We start from the raw sequence: 20330 nt of genomic DNA, 5'->3' as shown, positions 1-20330 counted from the left end.
TAATGCAGCATGCATAGCTCAATTGAAGGGAGGATTCATAAAAGGAGACAGGACAAAGCACATTTCACCAAAGTTATTTTCACACATGATCTTCAAAAGAATGGTGATATTAATGTGCAACAGATTCGTTCAAGTGATAATATGTCTGATTTGTTCACAAAATCTCTACCAACGTCAACCTTCAAGAAGCTAGTTTACAAGATCGGGATGCGAAGGCTCAAGGATGTGAATTGATGCTCTCATCAGGGGGAGTTAATGCGCGTTGCACTCTTTTTTCCTTACAAGGTTTTGTCCCACTGGGTTTTCCTTGCAAGGTTTTTAATGAGGCAACCAATAGGCGAATTTCTAAACATGTGTACTCTTTTTCCTTTTCTAGAATTTTTTCCCATTGGGTTTTCTTTTAGTTAAGGTTTTAACGAGACACATTATCTGTTGAATAGACATTCACGGGGAGTGTTATAAATAGAATTCTATTTATGGTGAATGTCCATATTTAGAGAGATTTTAGGGTTTATTACTTGGTGGCTAAGTCAACCTCTCCCTATAAATAGAGGGTTCTATTCCATTGTAATTCATCCCAAAATTCAATAAGAATTCCTCTCTCTCTTTCTCTGCAATATTGTTCTTCTACTTTTATTGTTTTATAACATAAACCAAGATTTATAACCAAACACTAATTTGGATATATCATTGCAAATGCTTTTACATGTTTCCTTTAATATCCCAAATACTTTAATTGTTTACTACCGTCAGAAATAAAGTAAAAAAGATTAGTTTGACAGGCTGGTTTAAAATCTGAACCGGTCCTAAAACCCCAGCTTACGGTTTCCACGAGCGATATAAATTTGCAAATGAAGACAGCATCCACCAGTTGAGTTCCATAAGCAGCCCTCGGATTTGTTCAGCTTCTTGTTACCGCAAGCAGAAACCCTAAGTGTCCTTTACTCAATTCACTGCCATGGGTATGTACTTTATTTCACTGCGAATTTCTATGTTAGGTGTCAGATCTTCATTTACTCTATCGTTAATGCAACCTAGGGTTTATTGTTGCATCTAATTTTAACTGGATTTTTACTTTTAGATTCGAAGCTGTTATTTTGTGTGAAAATCGAAAGTCCGTCCGTTACTTTAGGAGAACTTAATAATTATATAGTAGTAATACTCAGTAATTTTCAGTAATTGGTTGATAAATGGATTTTATGCTTTTTGGTTGTTTGATGTGATAGATAATATTGAAGAGGACATCAAGGCACTGCAGCTTGATTCATCCGGTATAACATTAATTATAGCAGTTTTATGATTTATTAAGTAGCCATAGATTGTTCATCCGCTTTTCATTAGAGCTGACCAGCAATGGCTTATAAGTCTTTACTGCGAGGAAGCATGGGTTTGAATTGTCTAATATGTGATTGAATGCTAGCAGAAGATAGCGTGATGGTTAACGTGGAAGACGGAAAACCCGAGGAAGCTATAAAACCTGGAAAAACTAATGGAGGTTTGTAGCAAGTTCACTAATGTTTTTGCCCTTTGCTTGTTCTTGAGTGACTATTTACTTGTATATTTGGATGTGGTTTCCTCATTGCTATGGCTCTGATGCTAGGATATTATGGCTAAGCCTATGATTTAAATTGATCCCTCCCTCTACAAGGATTTGTAATTATTACACACAACATTGAAACTTCTTGTGGTTTAATATAAAGGATTATTGTTGTGTATATTGAGATGATTTCTTGTTTCTTTGGGCCGTGAGGTGCGTGTTAGACTTTTTTCCAGATTAGGGGGAGGGGGGATAAGCTAACTTCCATGTAAGCTAAACCCAGAGCATCGAAATTTTTTGAAACAATGTTTTGTTGGTCATATATTTAGATGCGATCATGTAGTGACTTTTTAAAAAAAAAAGTTCTTTTGTTTCTTTTTTTTTTTTGGGGGTGGTGGTGGTGGTGGTTAAGTACGTGTGACAATGTGAGAGTCCTTCAGATCACTCTTTTCAATAGGCTTCAATTCATCAGAGCCGATGCTTTTAGCTTTGGATGGTAATGCACTGAAGAAAATATTCACAAGAGTTCCAAATTCAAGATTTTCGTGATCACTTATTATCTTTTCAACGATCAACAAGTTTTCAAGAACTTGTAAACATGGCTTAAGGCATAATTTGTGTTTTCAACACTTAACAACCTTTTCTTCCAAAACAAGAGAAAATGTTCTCTCTTTTTTTTTCTTGGTTTTAAGTCAGCAAAGGTTGTTAGACTCAATTTTTATTTTCGGCTGATAATCTTTCTGAAATCTCTATTTGGTATCTTGTACGTTTGTTATATATACATATACTTTTTCCCCTGCTTTCATATCCTCCATTTATAATATTGGGAACTTTATGGATGACTTTTTGAATGTTTATTAAATGGTAGAGGATAGTGCCATGGCGGAAGAGAGGGAGGCAGGCGATGTTGAAAAACCGGATATGCCAGAAGATGGTAGGTAGATTCGTGAACAGGTTATGTGTCACCTGGTTCTTATTGAGTTTAGTCTTCTATGTTGTTAGTGATTCTTGTTGATCTTCTTGACTGGGGTATCCGCATCGTTAAAGCATTTTTTGGCCTAGTTGTTATCTGATGCAGTAGCAGGCCCTTGATATCAATGCCAAATAAGAAGTTTAGATTGCTTTTGATTCATAAAGAATCTGCCAGAAAAAATGCTTTAATAATGGAAAAGGGAAGAAGAAAAAATGAGGGTAAACTGAGCGAAACAATTAGAGGAAGAGGTCATCGGCTGACAGACTGTTTGTTTAGCAGCCTTTCAGAGAGAAGTTTTTTTCATACGCGTTGTACCGGCAAGGAGATACATAGAAGGGGATGAAAAGGGGAACCATTCCAATTCGAATACGCGTTGTACCGGTTTTTTAGGGCGTAGAACTCAACGTTACTTTCATGTTGTTCCTCCCACTCAGTGTTATTAAAAGCCATGACTTCATCGCTTAAAGCGATGGGGTTATCGCTCATGGATGAAGCCATGCAGCATGCACTTCAGAGAAATATGCGGTTTAAACAATAATCGCAACGTGATTCAAATGAAAAGAGGCCGACTCTTTGAATCTCAGCTTTGAAATCACTTATTTTACTGGGTTGTTGTTGTATGTTGAAATCACTTATTTTGGTTGCAATGTGAGTATTATAGAACTAAATTTCACATATGTTTGGTATTTTTTAATTTTCTGGAACTGTGCACTCTACTTCAAAGAAGTGTGCACTTCATTTCTCGCTTCGCTTCAAGCCCGAAGAACCTTGTTGCCTGGTTGCACTTTCCGCTTTTTAAAACACTGCTTCTCCTGTAACAATATCTTGCTTCACCAATGCTATTTTGGATGATTATGTATCTATTTTGACGCTAATGATGGTTCAGTGTTACTTTTGGATGATGGGCACCCTGTTAATTTCTGCCTGTATATTTTTGGACTCTGGTTAAATAATTTATAGGGGAAGTTTTTTTTTTGAGGTGACTGTTTGGAAAAGAATCACGCTGAAATGAACTGAAGTGGCTTGGTCATCTGCCCTAAAATGGTGGCTTTGCATTGCAGAAAGATGTCAATGTTGCGTGGTGATAGCTGTACTGGTCAAAAGAGATATCTGTTGCCACTTGTGCCTCTCTCTATTCTTTTCTGCGAGAGAATATATATTGATTTAGCTTAGAAGAAGAATTATCTGGAAGGCTATGCCCCCATGCTTATTAGTGTGACACTAAATTGCCAGAAAAACTATTTTGTATCTGGTGATGTGCGTCATTTACGGTAGTGATATATGAAAATTAACCTTGAGAGAATTCCTTTTGAGATCTTCAAGCAGCCAGCCACACTTCAATGAGAGTTGTTCTAGACTTTTGTTTTCAAAGCTCATTATCTGCTTACTTTTACATTACGCCTAGGGAATTTGATGTGTTATCAAGAAAAAGAAATAGAGGGGAGGAAAATTTTGGTTTATTTAGACTTTAGATTGTTTGGGAGAAAGATGATTTTCTTTAGATTACTGAAACCATATTAATGAAACTATTATGTAAGTGTTTGTTTTGTTGGTTTCAGAGCTGAAAGATGAATCACATCCGGACTTAGAGCCAAAGAATGTTGAGCCAAAGGGTGTTGCTGGCAAAGAAGCTTCATCCCCAGAAGATATTCAAGATGAGGTTGAAGTCAATAAAAAGAGACACCTGAATGTGGTATTTATTGGTCATGTGGGTAAGTCTTATTTTTTTCTGGTTTACTCTTTATCCGCTTGATTCATGATTGTCATCATAGTAAAGCTTGACGATTATAGCTCTTTGAAGTATCAAGAAGGACAGTAAAGCAAACTAAATAATATACTAGAAGAGGACAAGGAGTATTAAATAACTGCTGGTTCAGTAGTGTTTACTACATTGTTTTCGTGTACTGACATCGTTCTATAATTTAGGACTGATATGTTTTGGCAATTTGTTTATTTCCTCCTCGCCAGTGTTTTGGGATCTTTCTTTATTAAGGGAAAGTTATCTGCTCTATCCTTCCCCATTCTTGCTTACATGACAAGTTAGCTGTTGCTTGAGATGTTGGTGTGGCGTGTGTGGAATAGAAAAAACTGTGATGTTTGAGATTTTGGTTAAAGTAGGTAAGTTGTGCAACTTATTCAAACTAGTATAAGCCATTTCTGCATGCACAGTTTGGAGAATGCAAGATCACTTTCTTTTTCTTATGTGAAAGTTGGCAATGACTTCCCAAAGCTGATAGGGTAACTGGCAAGATGAAATCTAATTATTTAACTTAGGAACATCATATAATTATTACGAAGCCTGATAAAAAAAAATTCATAACTAAGAGTTTTCCGTATCACCTGCAGATGCTGGAAAGTCAACAATTGGAGGACAAATACTATTACTTAGTGGTCAAGTTGATGACCGTACTATTCAGAAGTACGAGAGAGAAGCAAAGGATAAAAACAGAGAGAGCTGGTAAGGTTTTACTAGCTTACTATAGGCAACTTATGCTTTCAGTGTTCCTTAATTGGTGGAGTTTGTGTATAGCTTTTTGCACAATTCATGGTGTTCTCCTGGTTCTTAGGAAAACCTGTGATAAGATTCTCAATATGAAGCTTGGTTTATCATGATTCTTTTATACTATCTCATCAGTTAGATGAATTATGGTTGTAAGAGTCATAATCTACTGATTACCAATGACAAGTGGACAAGGGCTAACCCAGAACACTTTGTTAACAAACTATTTGCATCATCCATACATTTGTAGAAGTTGTTGGTGTCGGGAGAAAAATAGTATCAAGTTAGTTTGGTCACTATCACATGCAAATTGTGATAGTTTGCCTTTGTTGACTCTTTTGTCAAATATGAATGACAAGAAGTGCAGCCACAGAATGACAATTAGGAGATTGTAATTTAGGGAGATAAGGAACACTAGATGTTGCTTCATTTTTATGGGATTAGATAGGTCCACTAATTTGTAATTTAGTTTCGGAATTAGAATTATGTGCTAGTTAATTTGCACGCATTGCTGGCATATGGAATCTTATTGCTTCCGAACATTTTGTTGTTCCAGAAAGTACTTTGTGTGTGTGCTTGTGTGGTTCTTTGTGTAATGCAGCTGTGCAGGTCCCATGACCTTCTGACGGAGCAAAGTGTTGGGAGGTCGGAAATGAAAAAATTGCTTGTTCTTGGTTGCTGTCATCCTTCTTTTTATTTAAAAAAAAAAGGTTTTTCTTAAACTTCCTGTTTTTTGGTTTACTTGCAGAAATCAAAGTGTTCGGGCTAGTGTTTGCTCATTATAACTTGCCATAGTTTCTACAATTGGTTGTATATGGTTTGTGTAGGATGTATAATCCTACTAAAGAACGAAGATAAATTTTCATTGGAATGGCTCTCTGGTCCCTGTCGTTAATCGATTGTTGGCTATTCCTTTAGCTTTTTAATTTCACTTTTCATTTTTTTCTTTTAGGTATATGGCCTATATAATGGATACAAATGAAGAGGAGAGGGTGAAGGTATTGTCTTCTTTATTTATTTGTTTCGTACTTAATTTGGTATATAACTTACCTTTTCTTGGGCTGGGATTGGTGGGAGTTGCTTACGAGTGGCATTTGTGTGTTTCTTGTTTGTGAATTTCTGTTCAGGGAATAACAGTTGAAGTAGGAAGAGCACATTTTGAAACAGATACTACAAGATTTACAATTCTGGATGCCCCGGTAACTTTGAATCCTAATTCTTTCTCTGGTTTACCTTGTACGCAGGAAGAATAGGTATGAGTATTAAGTGATGAGTTTATGTGCATGATGGGTGCTGCTTGCCCCATGGTTTCAAAGATCTATAGAAAGTATTCCTTTATTTAAAACCGAGTGTCTGCTTGGCAATCCTTGGACAAATAGGAGGTCTTTCCGGAAATGTTAAACAAAAGTTCGACCTTTTGACTTAGGATTAGTCAGTTCTATTTCTTGATGGGGCGGGGAAGGGATATAACTCAGCGGTAGAGTCTATTTTGTATTATTTAAACCTTTTCTTTTAGTAATTACACTAATAAGTGGAAATTGGGTTTAGAAAGAAGTCTCATGCTGATCCTAAATCATTAATGAATTCCTTTTGCTGTCGTCGTGAAAGTTTGATGTTCATTTCCTGTTTTACATTTTCTTGAGATTGTCTTCAACAGTGTTTCAATGTTCTAAATCTTCTTCCCTTTTGGCTTACAATTTTGTCATTTTGAGCCTTTTGATCCTATAGTTACTGCATTACTGCATGGTAAGAAGAAAGTCGAAAAGGTTAGGACAAGGTTTAGTTTTTCATTTTATTAATGAAGCCATATTAGAATCTCAGAGAGCTACTAATAAGACTGATTGACACTAGGCTAGGATTGGAGTTTCTTCCAGGGTTCTGTCGTTATGCTGCATATGTCTGTAATGTGAGGGCAACAATCAGAACTAGGAGCATAGTGCTGACTTTTCTTTTCTAGTTAGCTGATTGTTGTGGTTTGATGATCTGTAGATATTTAGATAGCTTATTGCGTTAGTTAAGCTATGATTTTGTATATTCTTACTTGGTGATTAATAAAAGCTGGTTAGTTACCAAAAAAAAAAGAAAAAAAAAAAGAAAGAAGAAGAAAGAAAAAAAGGAAAAAGAAGAAAGAAAAAAAGGAAAAGAAATGATGAATAATGATTTGAGGTGTAATAGATAGTGTTTTGAAACAAACTTTTTAAATATTGGAGCAAAGAAACAATTATCATGACTATTATAAGTCAATATTACAAATATATTCTGCCTGTAACTTCATGTAAATTGTAATTTTCTTGGTAATCTATGTACTCTTCAACTTTTGCTTCCATTCTCTCTCTACATCTAATTTTTATTATGGTCCATTTGTCACCAGGGTCATAAGAGCTATGTCCCCAATATGATCAGTGGAGCATCTCAAGCCGATATAGGCGTGCTGGTAAGAACTTTTGCCTATACTGGTTTAGTTTTTGATGTGTGGATTGACTCTATATTTGAAACTCTTTTTGCCAAATTATTGAATATTGGAATGAAATGGGTTCAAATACAGCGAAATTGACAGTGAGGATTCATATGGCGACCCCAACTAGTTTGGGATTGAGGAGTAGTAGTTGTTGATCATTGTCTGCTCTGTTGTGAAGGTTATATCTGCTAGAAAGGGTGAATTTGAAACTGGATATGAAAGAGGCGGGCAAACACGTGAACATGTTCAACTGGCGAAGACTCTAGGAGTTACAAAGCTTCTTGTTGTTGTAAATAAGATGGATGATCCTACTGTCAATTGGTCTAAAGAAAGGTGATCTTCCGTCTACTGTTTGAATTGTGCATTATCATCAATATCATATATATTCTAGCAACTAATTTTGATCCAGTTGATTCATGCAGGTACGATGAGATCGAGTCAAAAATGGTTCCATTCTTGAGGTCGTCTGGGTACAATGTCAAGAAAGGTAAAGATGCGGGTTGCCTCTTTGTTTGGTGCTGTTTGTGTTTTAGATGTGTTGAAATGATTTGTTATGAAACCTGATTACATATCCTCTCACTGAGTATTTTAAAAAAAAAATTTCTACATAAGATCTTGCTAGTGTAGCCTTCCAGTATAAAGTAACTAGGGTTTACTTGTTTCTCGAGCCACTTATCCACTTGATATGGTAAAATTACATTTTCAACATTTCCCTACATGTATTCTTTTTAAGAAGAAACTTTACCTACATATTGATTCAAGCTGACTATCTAAGTTGAAGTAAAGGAAGTAAAGTGATGACTCCCTTTTCAGTTTATGCGATCTAATTACTTTTTAGTCCGTTCCAAATTACCCTAACTTAATATGGAAGCAATTTAATAAACTCCCATTTTACCCTTAATGATAAGATTTTATAACCCAACAAATGTTATGACATTTTTAATACCACAAGTTTCAAAAGTCTTATAGCAATATAAATGTTATGGCATGTTCAAGATCTTATGTTTCAAAAGTCCTCCTTTCTTAAACTCCGTTCCCTGTTTAACAGGGTCACATAAAATGAAACGTAGGTAGTACTTTTTAAATATGTTCCAAATGTGTTGGAAAAGAATACTCTCTTTTGGATGATTTTCTTTGGCATGTTGAAACACCAGCCATTATTTTCTAATTAATGTCTTAATGTGTTCTGTATTGTTCTTTTTCTACCAGGTTTGAAGTGGAATACACACACACACACATATATATATAGAGGGAGGGAGGGAGGGAGTAGTCCGTTCCAAATTACCCTTACTTAATATGGAAGCAATTTAATAAACTTCCATTTTACCCTTAATGATAAGCTTTTATAACCCAACAAATGTTATGACATTTTCAATACCACAAGTTTCAAAAGTCTTACAGCAATATAAATGTTATGGCATGTTCAAGATCACAAGTTTCAAAAGTCTTCCTTTCTTAAACTCTGTGCCCTATTAAACAGGGTCTCATAAAATGAAACATAGGGAGTAATTAATGTCTTATGTGTTCTGTATTTTTCTTTTTCCACTGGGAATGAAGTGGAATACATAGAGAGAGAGATGAATGTTGAATCTTATTTATCTTCACATCTTGAATGTGAATCTGTTGACTGTTATTCTATACTTTGTTTAAAGATTCGACATATTAGCTAAGTTGCAGATGTTTGATTTCTGTTTTTTTTTGTGCTCGAATATCAGATGTTCAGTTCCTTCCGATCTCTGGGCTTTTGGGTTCAAATCTGAAAACTAGAATGGAGAAAAGTGTATGCCCATGGTGGAATGGTCCATGTCTCTTTGAAACCCTTGATGCTGTCGAAGTTCCACCTAGAGATGCTAATGGTCCATTAAGGTACTTCTAGAACCCATTCTGCTAATCCCGTGGCATCTTCTTGTTTCTGTTTTCTTGCTCTACCCATATTTCCTAATTCAGCACTAACTTTCTAGTTAATTTTGCTTTGACAGTCTTTAACGAATCACAATATAAAAAAGTTTGTTATATGCTTGTTGATACTCTTTTCATTTCTTATTGTGGAAAACAAAATTCTTTTTGGCCTTAGGTAGAGCGATAAAGCTTGTTTGTGTGCTGCCTGCTCCCTTTTTTCATCTATGAAACTTGATTTGCGGGAACACCAACAAAGCATTGAAGCGAAAGCAGAAATGTGTGAAAAAAATTAGAACTTAATCTTGGGAAGTAAAAGAGGGTCTAAGGAGTAAGACCTGCAAGCTCTATTTGCACAGTACCTTTAAATGTGTGAGAAAAATCTGAACTTAAGTAAATTGCAAAGAAGGGGCAAAGGAGTAAGACTTGCAAGTTCTATTCTATGTTGCTTGGACTCTCCAAAAATGTGGCCGCACCCGTGTTGGATCCTCCAAAATCCACTACTTTTGGAGGATCCGACACGTAATCAATAGCATTATTGAGGAGTCCTAGTAACTTGTTTGTGTGCTGCCTGCTACCTTTTTTCATCTATGAAACTTGATTTGCGGGAACACCAACAAAGCATTGAAGCGAAAGTAGAAATGTGAAAGAAAATTAGAACTTAATCTTGGGAAGTAAAAGAGCGTTTAAGGAGTAAGACTTGCAAGCTCTATTTGCACTGTACCTTTAAATGTGAAAGAAAAATCTAAACTTAGAGTAAATTGCAAAGAAGGGGCAAAGGAGTAAGATTTGCAAGTTCTGTACTTCTATTTGCAATATATTTTCAATCTTTTATTTTCAATGCATTATCTCTCTTGTTTCCTTCACCGGATGATAAGCAACTTCTCTTACTTTTCTTTTCTCCTAATTTCCTTCTGAACTTTTGCCAAGTTGTTTACTTGTTTTTCAATTTCCATTTTCTTTGCAGAATGCCTATTATTGACAAATTCAAAGACATGGGAACTGTCGTTATGGGTAAAATTGAGTCTGGGAGCATACGTGAAGGTGATAATCTACTGGTTATGCCAAATAAGGTGCTATCTTTTGGACCTTTTATACCTTAACTGTATTGAGTTTTGTGATTGATGAATACTTGAGGAAATTCATCTCACCAGCTGATTTATAGGCTGCTGTAAAAGTTCTTGCCATATTCTGTGATGAAGACAAAGTAAGGCATGTTGGTCCTGGGGAAAACGTACGTGTCAGGTTATCTGGAGTAGAGGAAGATGACATTTTGTCAGGCTTTGTCTTGTGCAGTGTTGGTATGTTTTCTCCCATAAATCTATCTGCTTGTTATAATGAATTAGCATTCATTATCTTCTTGATATATGTCAATTATTTGTCATTCAGTTTCTATTGCTAACAAGTTGAATAGTAGAAGAAATATTGTACCATTATCGACTATGTGATGTAAACAAATATGCATATATGATTACCTGTTTTGAGAAAGAGTAGTGTTGCACATAACATAACAGCTACGGTAATTGGTAATGGACTGCCAATTATGTTACAGTTCATTTGCTAGAAAAAATATATGCAAAAATAGTTTTTTATTTCACTTGGGTGCACAAAGCGGTTAACAATCTATACTTTTGAGAATTTAAGAAACGAAGGGTGTTCTGTTTTTAGATGATTCTGTATGTGTCAAAACAAAAATTACTTTTCCAGGAGAGGTCTTCACTCAAGAAGTAAAAATTTCTCTTCCATTTCATTCGTTTCTTTGGGTGTAAAGAGGAATTACCATGTTGTATTACTAGTGCCTAGTTGGATAGAATTTTGGGGTTTCTAAAGCACAGTAGTTGTACAATGTACACTAATCTTGTATTTCTGATTCCATCATGGTTAATATCAAATGAAGTTATTTGACTTACAAAAATAAATTGTTGAGGTTTTCTTCTTGACAAAAAATATATTTATTGAAATTGTTTGAAATGAGCAAAATAGATATTGAGGATCCTTATAGTCAAACCCAACTAGTTTGGGATTAAGTCGTAGTTGTTGTATATTTCCTAGTCAATCCTCATGTTTCCATGGACCCTAAAAAATATGGATTTTGGGGGTTGTAACCACATTCTTTTTGTGAATAAGGTCAATTTTTTTGACATAAGAAAGAAACACCAAGTGCAGCAAAACATAGTTACAATTCATGTTAGTCCCTGGTTACGTCAATAGTACCATTAACACCCTGTACAGCAGTGAGCTACCTAAAGAAGACGTGTATTTAATTCTAACGTTGTGTTTTGCCTTCAAAGAATTTGGAGTCTTTCTCTCTCTAGACTGTCCACCATTCAGCCTGTGGTTTTAATCACTTTTGTGGGGATTTGTAAATTTTAGTCTTGAGACCATTTGCCAGACGTGTTCTGAGGGTGCAAATGTTACAGCTTTTGCCAGCACTTTATTCAAGCAGGTAGGTTAGTTGGGTATTGAGCTATGGGAAGCTGATGCACTGCTGATAATTAGAACAAAGATTTGCATGAATACGTGCAACACATAAAAGAATGTTGTAGGAGTATTTTGATTGCAAACTAACATTGAGATTTAGCTCCTTTTCTGGAAAAAAACACTCACAAAAAAAATTGATGTGTAGCTGTTCTTGAGGTAGCATACAATCTGTAGTCAATCACTATGTTCCCTGAAACAAAGATAAGAGCGCGACAGTTTAGGTGCCACACCTGTGTCGACACAAAACTAGTATGGGGTGGGTATGGAATCCGTACCGGATCTGGTCAAACAATTTTGGGTACTTTGCCCACGACGGACGGAAAAATTCGAGACGAAATTCAATTTGATTCCTGAAATCAGAACCGAAATTAGGGTAAATTTAAAGAAAATATCATACATTATCTAGGAAATCAATCCTTTACTTATCTACAACTTGAGAATAAAAAAGAAATTCACATTATACAAGCTATACATAAGTATTCCACAAAATTTCTCATAATTTAGAGTTTATATTTTTATTTTTTTGAATGACTTTTAGTTGGATCCCCTCACCCGTATCCATACTAGGATCCGTATCCCCAGATAAGAATTTACATTTCGAAGGATCCGATCTTTAGATCCGCACCCGTGTTTTGCACCCGTATCCGAGCAACTTAGGATAAGAGGAAGTTTTTGGGGTTAAGGATAAGAGAGGAAGGTAAATGCTGTGTCTTGGTTTAGAACAATTCAAATGTGGTTTCATATTGTAACCTCAAGTTGTTTCTTTTAGCTATCAATTTGTTATGTATGGCTTTCATGTTTTTTGTTATTTCTGACAAGTTTCATGTTTGCAGCAAAGCCAATACATGCAGTTACTGAGTTTGTTGCACAGTTACAGATCCTTGAGCTGTTGGACAATGTATGAATCCAACTCTTAACTTAGCATTTCATTACCTCGCTTGGGTTCAAAATTGCACATGTGGAACCAGTCTGTTAATGAAGTTCCATGTTGGCTCAGGCTATTTTTACTGCTGGCTACAAAGCTGTGTTGCACATCCATTCTGTTGTTGAGGAATGTGAGATTGTTGAACTGATGCAGCAGATTGATTTGAAGACAAAGAAACCTATGAAGAAAAAACCTCTGTTTGTAAAGAACGGTGCTATTGTTTTATGCCGTGTTCAGGTTAGCTGTCTAACTTAGTACCAGGTGGACCTTTTTCTTCAATAGTATTTTAATAGTACCTGGTGGACCTTTAGAAAGGAAAGAATTGGTTCTTGGATTCGACTCTTTAGGTGCTGTCTTCATGTTTGTGGTTCCCTCTTTGTTACCATTTGAATTTGCAGAAGTCACCATTCTCACGCAAATGTTTGTGAATTCCTCTATCTCTTGAAGCTGTTAATTATCTTGTTTGATCTCGAGTCTAATTAATAGTATAGCAGAATGTGTTCTATGCTGCTTGTCTGGCCTATCTAATAAAGAATGATGAAAGATTATCTAGTTAGGGGATAAAATATTTTCTTTACCTTGAACTCCGTCGTCCTGTTTCTTTCACCCTTAACTTATAAATTTTTTGAAAAACTGGTCGTTTAGTTGTGTTTTGTCTCGAAGTTAATTCTTCCAAATTATCATGCCAGGTAAATAATCTGATATGTGTAGAGAAGTTCTCCGACTTTGCTCAACTTGGGCGATTCACTCTTCGCACTGAAGGTAAGAACCATTGTGCTCTGTAAGCTTATTGTTTTTATTTCTCTGCACGTCATGCAACATGTGGTTATAATGACTGCCGTTTGTGTAGGGAAAACTGTTGCTGTGGGGAAAATTACTGCACTGCCTACTGTTGCTGATAATGCATAAGCAACCTGGTAACTTAAAAGGTGGAGATGGTTTCTTTTTGTTGGTACTTCACATAAACCTTTTTGGTTGATGAATGATGATAGGAGCGTAGATACGACATAGATAGCCATGCTTCCAGTTGTTACATTCTAGATATTTTCTAATCAAACTGAGTTAAGAGGATTGAGCCTTTTTTGATTATTTAAGTTTTGCATTCATCGATGTATTCCTGGAACAGTTGCTTTTACAATCCAGTTTGAAGCTGATGATCACTCACACGACCCCTTACTATTTGAACAGTCTTCAGTGGCAAGATGAGCATAAAAGGTTTTAATTGCTCACCGGCAGAGCAGCAGCAACACCAGAAACTTATGGTTCTCAGCAGCATTATGGAAGAGAAGTTGGTCCATCTTTCAGATACGCACACAAGTATTCACGAGTTTGGAGTCTGCATAGCATGGTATTGTTTGGTATTTGTTACTTTTTACTAGCATCGAATGATGTATTGTTATCTAGAACAGTGTCCAGTATGAGATTATTTGGTTATATACACTTTGCCCATCACGATTTTTGCACTAAAATTTTGGCGAAACTTGAGCTTATACACCTTGCACTAAGATATTGAGATGATCTTTATGAAATCCAGGCCCTATATTTTTTCTCTGACATAATATTAGACATCCTTTCCTATCTACAATGGGTATGTAACAAGTGCAGAACAAAATCTTATAGTATATGGAATCAACAGGCTTTCCTCTCAAAGTCCTTTTTTCTCCAACCCTCGCGACTCCCAACTCCACACCTTTCCTTCTTTGGACTGGCCGGTCTTGCTCCCATGTACACGGGGAATGTGGACATTTTTTTGTTTAGGTTAGTGAATTCTTGGAGCCACTAATGGCTCCTTATATCAATAACTTTATATTCTTGGAAGGGGAGCCTTGGAGCAACGGTAAAGTTGTCGAGCCGTGGAAGCAACCACTAATGCTTGTATTTGGGTAGGCTGTCTACATCACACCCCTTGCATTGAGGCCCTTCCAAGGACCCCGTGTAAATACGGAATGCGTTGTGCACCGGGCTGTCCTTTTTAAAAAAAGTGAATTCTTGATATAGTTTTCAAGTTAGTTCGTTGAACCTGATTAGTGTTAGATCCTGCTTCGTATGCAGTTGAATGAAATAGAGGTGAAATGAAAATGAAAGCAAGCACATATATAGCCTGTTTGGCCCAGCTGCAAAAATCAACTTATTTTGGGAAGTGTTTTTTCTTCAAAAGTGCTATTCTCAAAAGTACTTTTGGTGAGAAACTGTTTGTGTTTGGTTAATTTACTTGAAAGCATTTCTGAGCAGCAATTAGTGTTTGGCTAAGCTTTTAAAAACTGCTTCTAAAGGTATTTTTTTCCAAAGTGCTTTTGAAGAGAAGTTATTTTTTTTCTGCTTATCTTCAAAAACATTTTTTTTTTTCTTCCAAAAGCTTGGTCAAATACTTCAACTTTGAAAAAAAAGTATTTATTTTTTGAAAAAAAATGCTTCTTGAATTGGAGAAGCTTGGCCAAACAGGCTAATATTGCTGGTGAATATTTGTTTTCTCATTTTGTACGAAATAAGTTACAAAATAGTGGAAAGTTCTTACCATTATTTGGTTTGTACTATGGTTCTATATAACAAAAAAAATCAGAATTATAAAAAAAGTAAAGAACCAAAAAATGAGACACTGGCAAGATTGAGCGAAGTTAGACATTTTGTGATTAATTATCAGTTCTGGTTTGTTAATTCCAAACAAGAAAAGGAAAACCTAATTGAAACGGGTTTTTGTCAAGTTGTAACGAACTCTATGCATATGCTATTGTTTCTCTATCTGTAAATTAATAGGACGCCTTCTGTTAAACGGTCAAGGACTTGCGATCTAATTATGACGCCTACGAAATTCACATTTTTAAAGTTATGCGTGAATTAGCATATCAAAATCTGAACGTTATGCGAGAAAGGATCATGTTAGTTTAAGAGGATTATCCATAGTAAAAACGTTCTAGAAATATTCAAATTTTCCTACTGTACAATATAGCGCTTATATGGCACAAGAATAGTGGGTGCAACCAAAATGGTTGACTTCGACTGAATTAGTATATAACTGATAAATGAATAATATTTGAAAAAAATGCATCTACATTGAATTGTGGTAGCCAGCCAACTTCTTTTAAACAGTAGTAGTGCGGGCAATGATATACTAGGCTACGGACATTGCAACTGATTTTAATGGATTTTTTTTACACATGACGAATGTTCAAAACTAGATTTTTATTACATATCAATTTAAAAGGGAGTTTATCGAAAATAGCCTCTTTGCAGCCAGGACAGAAATAAGGCTGCATACATACTACCCTTCACATATTCTACTTGTGGAAATAGAGTTGATCAATATTGTCCCTTATCTTTGAGGGTATGTCTATTTTGGTCCCTCAAATATAACCCTGAGCATGTTTAGTCCCTTAAGTATGCTAAAGTGGAGCACCTTTAGTCTCACTGACACAATATGTTCAAAAGCTAACGGTTACCCGGCTCTGATTCATGAAGCAAATCTTCTGCTCTGAAACAAAACGTTTCCTCTCCTATTAGATACCGCAAATTATCACTTTAATTTCTCATTTTTTTGATAATGTCTTCTAAAATTTTGACCTTGAAAATATCACCCTCTGTGCCAGTTTTCAATGAGAAAATGATACTGTATAGCTGCTGTAAAAATAATAGCCTAAAAAATATATAAAATTTGTATATTGTTTTGTATATATATACATTTAAAATTTTTGGTTGATTCTTCCAAAAAGAAAAGTTAAAATTTGAAAAAATAGAGCTGCTAGGATCACTTATAGGCATATTATTGAAGCAATCGAATAACTAGGTTGTATTATCACTTTTAGCCTGTTTCAAAAATTATTTTCATCTGGTAGCTGAAAAAATATATAAAATTTATATAATTTTTGTATATTAACATACAAAATGTATATATATATATATATACAAGTTTATATATTTTTTCGGCTATTATTTTTACAGCGGCTATACAGTGTCATTTTCTCATTTAAAATTGGCATAGAAGGGGATATTTCAAGGTCAAATTAAACTGATAATTTGCGGTATCCAATAAAAAGAGAGGAAACGTTTTGCTTTAGAGCAGAAGATTTGCTTCATGAATTAGAATAGGGTAACACCGTTAATTTTACTTTAGCATACTTAAGGGACTAAATATGCTCTGGATTATATTTGAGGGATCAAAATAGATCTATAGCCTGTTTGGCCAAGCTTCTCAAGAGGCCAAAAATGCTTTTTTTCCCTAACTTGAGGTGTTTGGCCAAGCTTTTTTGAGGAAAAAAAGTGCTTTTGGGAAGAAGCAGAAGCAGTTTCTGAGAAGCAGAAAAAAGTAGCTTCTTCCCAAAAGCAGAAGCAGTTTTGACTTTTCTTCTTACCAAAAATGCCCTTAACAAAATATAGTATATACCAAAATAACCATTAAACCTATTACTTAGGATATTAACGTATAAATATTTCTTCTTATTTTTAGGATATCTTTCTAATATATAGTGACTTTAGCGGTGAATGCTTTTATATTTGTTGAATGATTTTTAATATATTTAACTTATATTAAAAGAATTAAGTACTTTTTAATTTTATTTTCATATTTTACTTAAATAAAATGAAAAGATTTAATTATTGCATGTAATAACAAATTTTTGAGATTATTTATTTACTTATAATATTAAGTATAAAGTAAATCTATTCATGTCCTTATTCGTAATTTGATACTTAAAAGCACTTTCTAAAAAGCTTGGCCAAACACAAATTATTGCTCAAAAGTACTTTTCAGAGTAATTAGCCAAACACAAACTGCTTTTCTCCAAAAGTAATTTTTTCAAAAGCACTTTTAAAAAAAATACTTCTCAAAATAAGTTGATTTCTCCGGCTCGGGCAAACAGGCTACTAACCTCAAAGATAAGGGGTAATATTGGCCAAAAACACTATGGAAATACAATGGGTTGTTGTTGTATTAGTTCAAAAGGGTAAAAAACAAAAGGATCAAAAAGAAGCCCGTATAGATTGCAATAACAGTAGGTATATAATCAGAAACCAAAAATGGGGGACTAACTACAGCCACTTATGAGATGCTGCTGCTCTCTTCTTCCATCCCCTTGAGTTGGGGAACTTTCTGTCCCTCTCAAGCTTCTCTCAACTGCACTTTCGGAGTTCCTTTTAATCACTCAAAGTTACAAACTTCTCTGAGATTCTCAGCTTTTAAAACCAGAGCCACCTTTGACGAAAAGGACCAAAATTCTCAAGCTTCCATTCTTATTCAAGAAGAGGAATTCAAACAACCCAACTGGGTATAATTCTCATTTTCTTTTGTATTTTTAATTTAGGGTTTTAAGTATTCCTTTACTAAAAGGATTTGAACTCAGTAATATATGTTTGTTCTGAAAATATTACTCCCTCCGTTCCAATTATTTGAAACTAAAGGTTGCTACATTCAGAATAATTTACTTTAAACTTTTTTTTGTTCTTTTAATGATAAGTTTTATAGTATGACATATATAAGACCACAAATTTCTTAGCTACACAAATGAGGTGACATGTTTAAGACCATTTCGACACAGTATACAGTAGCTGTTACTTTTTTTTAGCTTAATTAATATGCTAAAGCTCCTTTTTTAAGAAAACCCTTTTGCTTAAAAGATAATTTTATCCATGGTCATTCAACTTTTGCGTTTGTTACCCAAAAGTCACTTTTTTTTTTTTTTTACATAAAAATCATTCAAACTTTGTGTTCCTTACACAAAAGTCACTTTTATTTCTTTTGTTACACAAAAATCATTTTACTTTGCTCTAGTTATCACAAAAGTCACATTTTTACTTGAAAAGTCTATTATGCCCTTGATATTATTTAAACCTTCATATTTATGTAATACTTTCTATATTATATACTATATAATATATTTTTACCTATGTATTTTATTTATAAATAAAATAACTTAATATTATTTTATTTATTATTTTTATAATATATTCGTATATTTAATTTTTTTTAACTTTAATTTTCAAGATATATTAGTAGCGTTATAAAATAACTTTTTTTCAGCAATTCCTTTTTTATTTTTATTTACTTGACCGATCAAAGTTGGTCGGTAATTTCCGACCAACTTTGGTCGGTATGCCCTTCCGACCTTCAAAATACCGACCACACGTTTAATGGTCGCGTCATCACCGATCAACTTTGGTCGATTTTTTTGAATGGTTTTTCTCGAATTTCTAGTAGTATAATTTCCCAAATAACAATTGCCCAGGTAAATCCCCAAGAAAATATCCCTAGCTAAATTCGCATGTAAAGTTACCTAGGAATTTTCCTTCAGATTAACATATGATTTTTTTCTCATTTCTTTGTTTTTTCACCTTCGAATTTTCTCACGGAAATGTACTTGCCGATTTATTTCTCTACTAATATATATTAAAGTTACTGACAAATTTAATAACGCTACTAATATATTTTGAAAATTAACGTTAAGAAAAAATTAAATATACGAATATATTATAAAAATAATAAATAAAATAATATTAAGTTATTTTATTTATAAATAAAATACATAGTTAAAAATATATTATGTAGTATATAATATAGAAGGTATTACATAAATATGAAAGTTTATATAATATCAAGGGCATAATAGACTTTTCAAGTAAAAATGTGACTTTTGTGATAACTAGAGCAAAATAAAATGATTTTTGTGTAACAAAAGAAAGAAAAGTGACTTTTGTGTAATGAACACAAAGTTGAATGATTTTTACGTAAAAAAAAAAAAGAAAAGTGACTTTTGGGTAACAAACACAAAAGTTCAATGACCCTGGATAAAATTAACTCCTGATTAGTATATTCTAATTTATTAACTGAGTTTCTATGGGCAATTTGGATAAGAATTCTTACTGGGCACTTACTTTTGGTTTACCTACTGGTTGTATGAATTAAAACTTTATTTAGGAAGTTGAAGAGAGTGTAAGAGTACTGAAAAATGCTGCAAAAACAAGAAAGGTTGCAGCAGGGGAGATACTGGCTGCTTTCTCTGTGATTGAGAAAGCAAAAATTGATTCTTCAAAGTTTCTTGAAACTCTTGGTGGAACCGAATCTCCGGGGAGGACGTGGATGCTTATTTTTACTGCTGAGGTTTGTAAATGCATTTTGTTTCCTCTTCTTTCTGTGTTCCGTTATGTTACCTATATATATTGTCCAATTTTTCATTGTAATGTTGAAGCCTTATTATTATTGCATTATTTTTTGCAGAAAGGTTTAGAACGAGGTAGATATTTCCCAATTACAGCTGTTCAGAGATTTGATGCAGCTGTAAGCTTTACTACTTCTCCTTTTTATCTGTATTTCAACATTAATAAAGGAGATCACTCTAAAAATAGAAGGTAAAACTAGAGAATATAATAATTTTTCTCTCAGTGGGGTGATATAACTTTGTTGCTCCCCGTGTATTCTTGTGTCATGTAATGGTTGCTAATGTATAGATCAGAATTACAATTTCCTTCATGAAAGCTTCGAAATAAAGAGATTCTTATCTTTGTATAACTTAAGCATTTACTATGGCAGAGAAGATTAGATCAAATGACTTGTCACATGAATGAGAGCCGGGG

General features: G+C 34.3%; 2 protein-coding genes across 5 annotated transcripts in view; both read left to right on the top strand.

Moving 5' to 3' along the window:
* Nucleotides 1–834: 834 nt before the first annotated feature.
* LOC109215942 (eukaryotic peptide chain release factor GTP-binding subunit ERF3A-like) lies at nt 835–14324 on the top strand. 4 transcript variants are annotated; one of them, XM_019380067.1, is made up of 19 exons: nt 835–962; nt 1227–1271; nt 1424–1495; nt 2406–2471; nt 4070–4222; nt 4857–4968; nt 5963–6008; nt 6138–6209; nt 7382–7444; nt 7647–7801; nt 7891–7955; nt 9184–9334; nt 10332–10437; nt 10530–10665; nt 12679–12743; nt 12843–13007; nt 13460–13532; nt 13621–13687; nt 13959–14324. In XM_019380067.1, exons 1-18 carry the CDS (start codon nt 959–961, stop codon nt 13677–13679), a joined length of 1608 nt encoding a protein of 535 aa, XP_019235612.1. In that variant the 5' UTR covers nt 835–958; the 3' UTR covers nt 13680–13687; nt 13959–14324. The 4 variants fall into 4 exon arrangements, with proteins under 4 accessions (XP_019235612.1, XP_019235610.1, XP_019235613.1 ...); XM_019380065.1 differs by having other exon boundaries at nt 13621–13722; XM_019380064.1 differs by having other exon boundaries at nt 836–962; nt 13621–13699.
* Nucleotides 14325–17751: 3427 nt separating this feature from the next.
* LOC109215943 overlaps nt 17752–20330 on the top strand; it is a 3492-nt gene continuing 913 nt past the window's right edge. The window contains exons 1-3 of the mRNA XM_019380069.1: nt 17752–18028; nt 19675–19857; nt 19975–20034. Of these exons, the coding sequence (XP_019235614.1) occupies nt 17810–18028; nt 19675–19857; nt 19975–20034 (462 nt within the window). The 5' untranslated portion in view covers nt 17752–17809. The remainder of the gene's footprint in view (nt 18029–19674; nt 19858–19974; nt 20035–20330) is intronic.

This window comes from Nicotiana attenuata, unplaced genomic scaffold, assembly GCF_001879085.1.
Source record: "Nicotiana attenuata strain UT unplaced genomic scaffold, NIATTr2, whole genome shotgun sequence".
Classification (NCBI taxonomy): domain Eukaryota; kingdom Viridiplantae; phylum Streptophyta; class Magnoliopsida; order Solanales; family Solanaceae; genus Nicotiana; species Nicotiana attenuata.
This window is presented reverse-complemented; position numbering and strand designations above follow the sequence as displayed.

What these genes read in the sequence shown, in the direction of transcription:
- LOC109215942 (XM_019380067.1), top strand. An exon ending in GTCAATTGGTCTAAAGAAAG is followed by an intron (nt 7,802 to 7,890) that starts GTGATCTTCCGT and finishes TGATTCATGCAG; the next exon opens with GTACGATGAGATCGAGTCAA. An exon ending in CTTTGTCTTGTGCAGTGTTG is followed by an intron (nt 10,666 to 12,678) that starts GTATGTTTTCTC and finishes TCATGTTTGCAG; the next exon opens with CAAAGCCAATACATGCAGTT.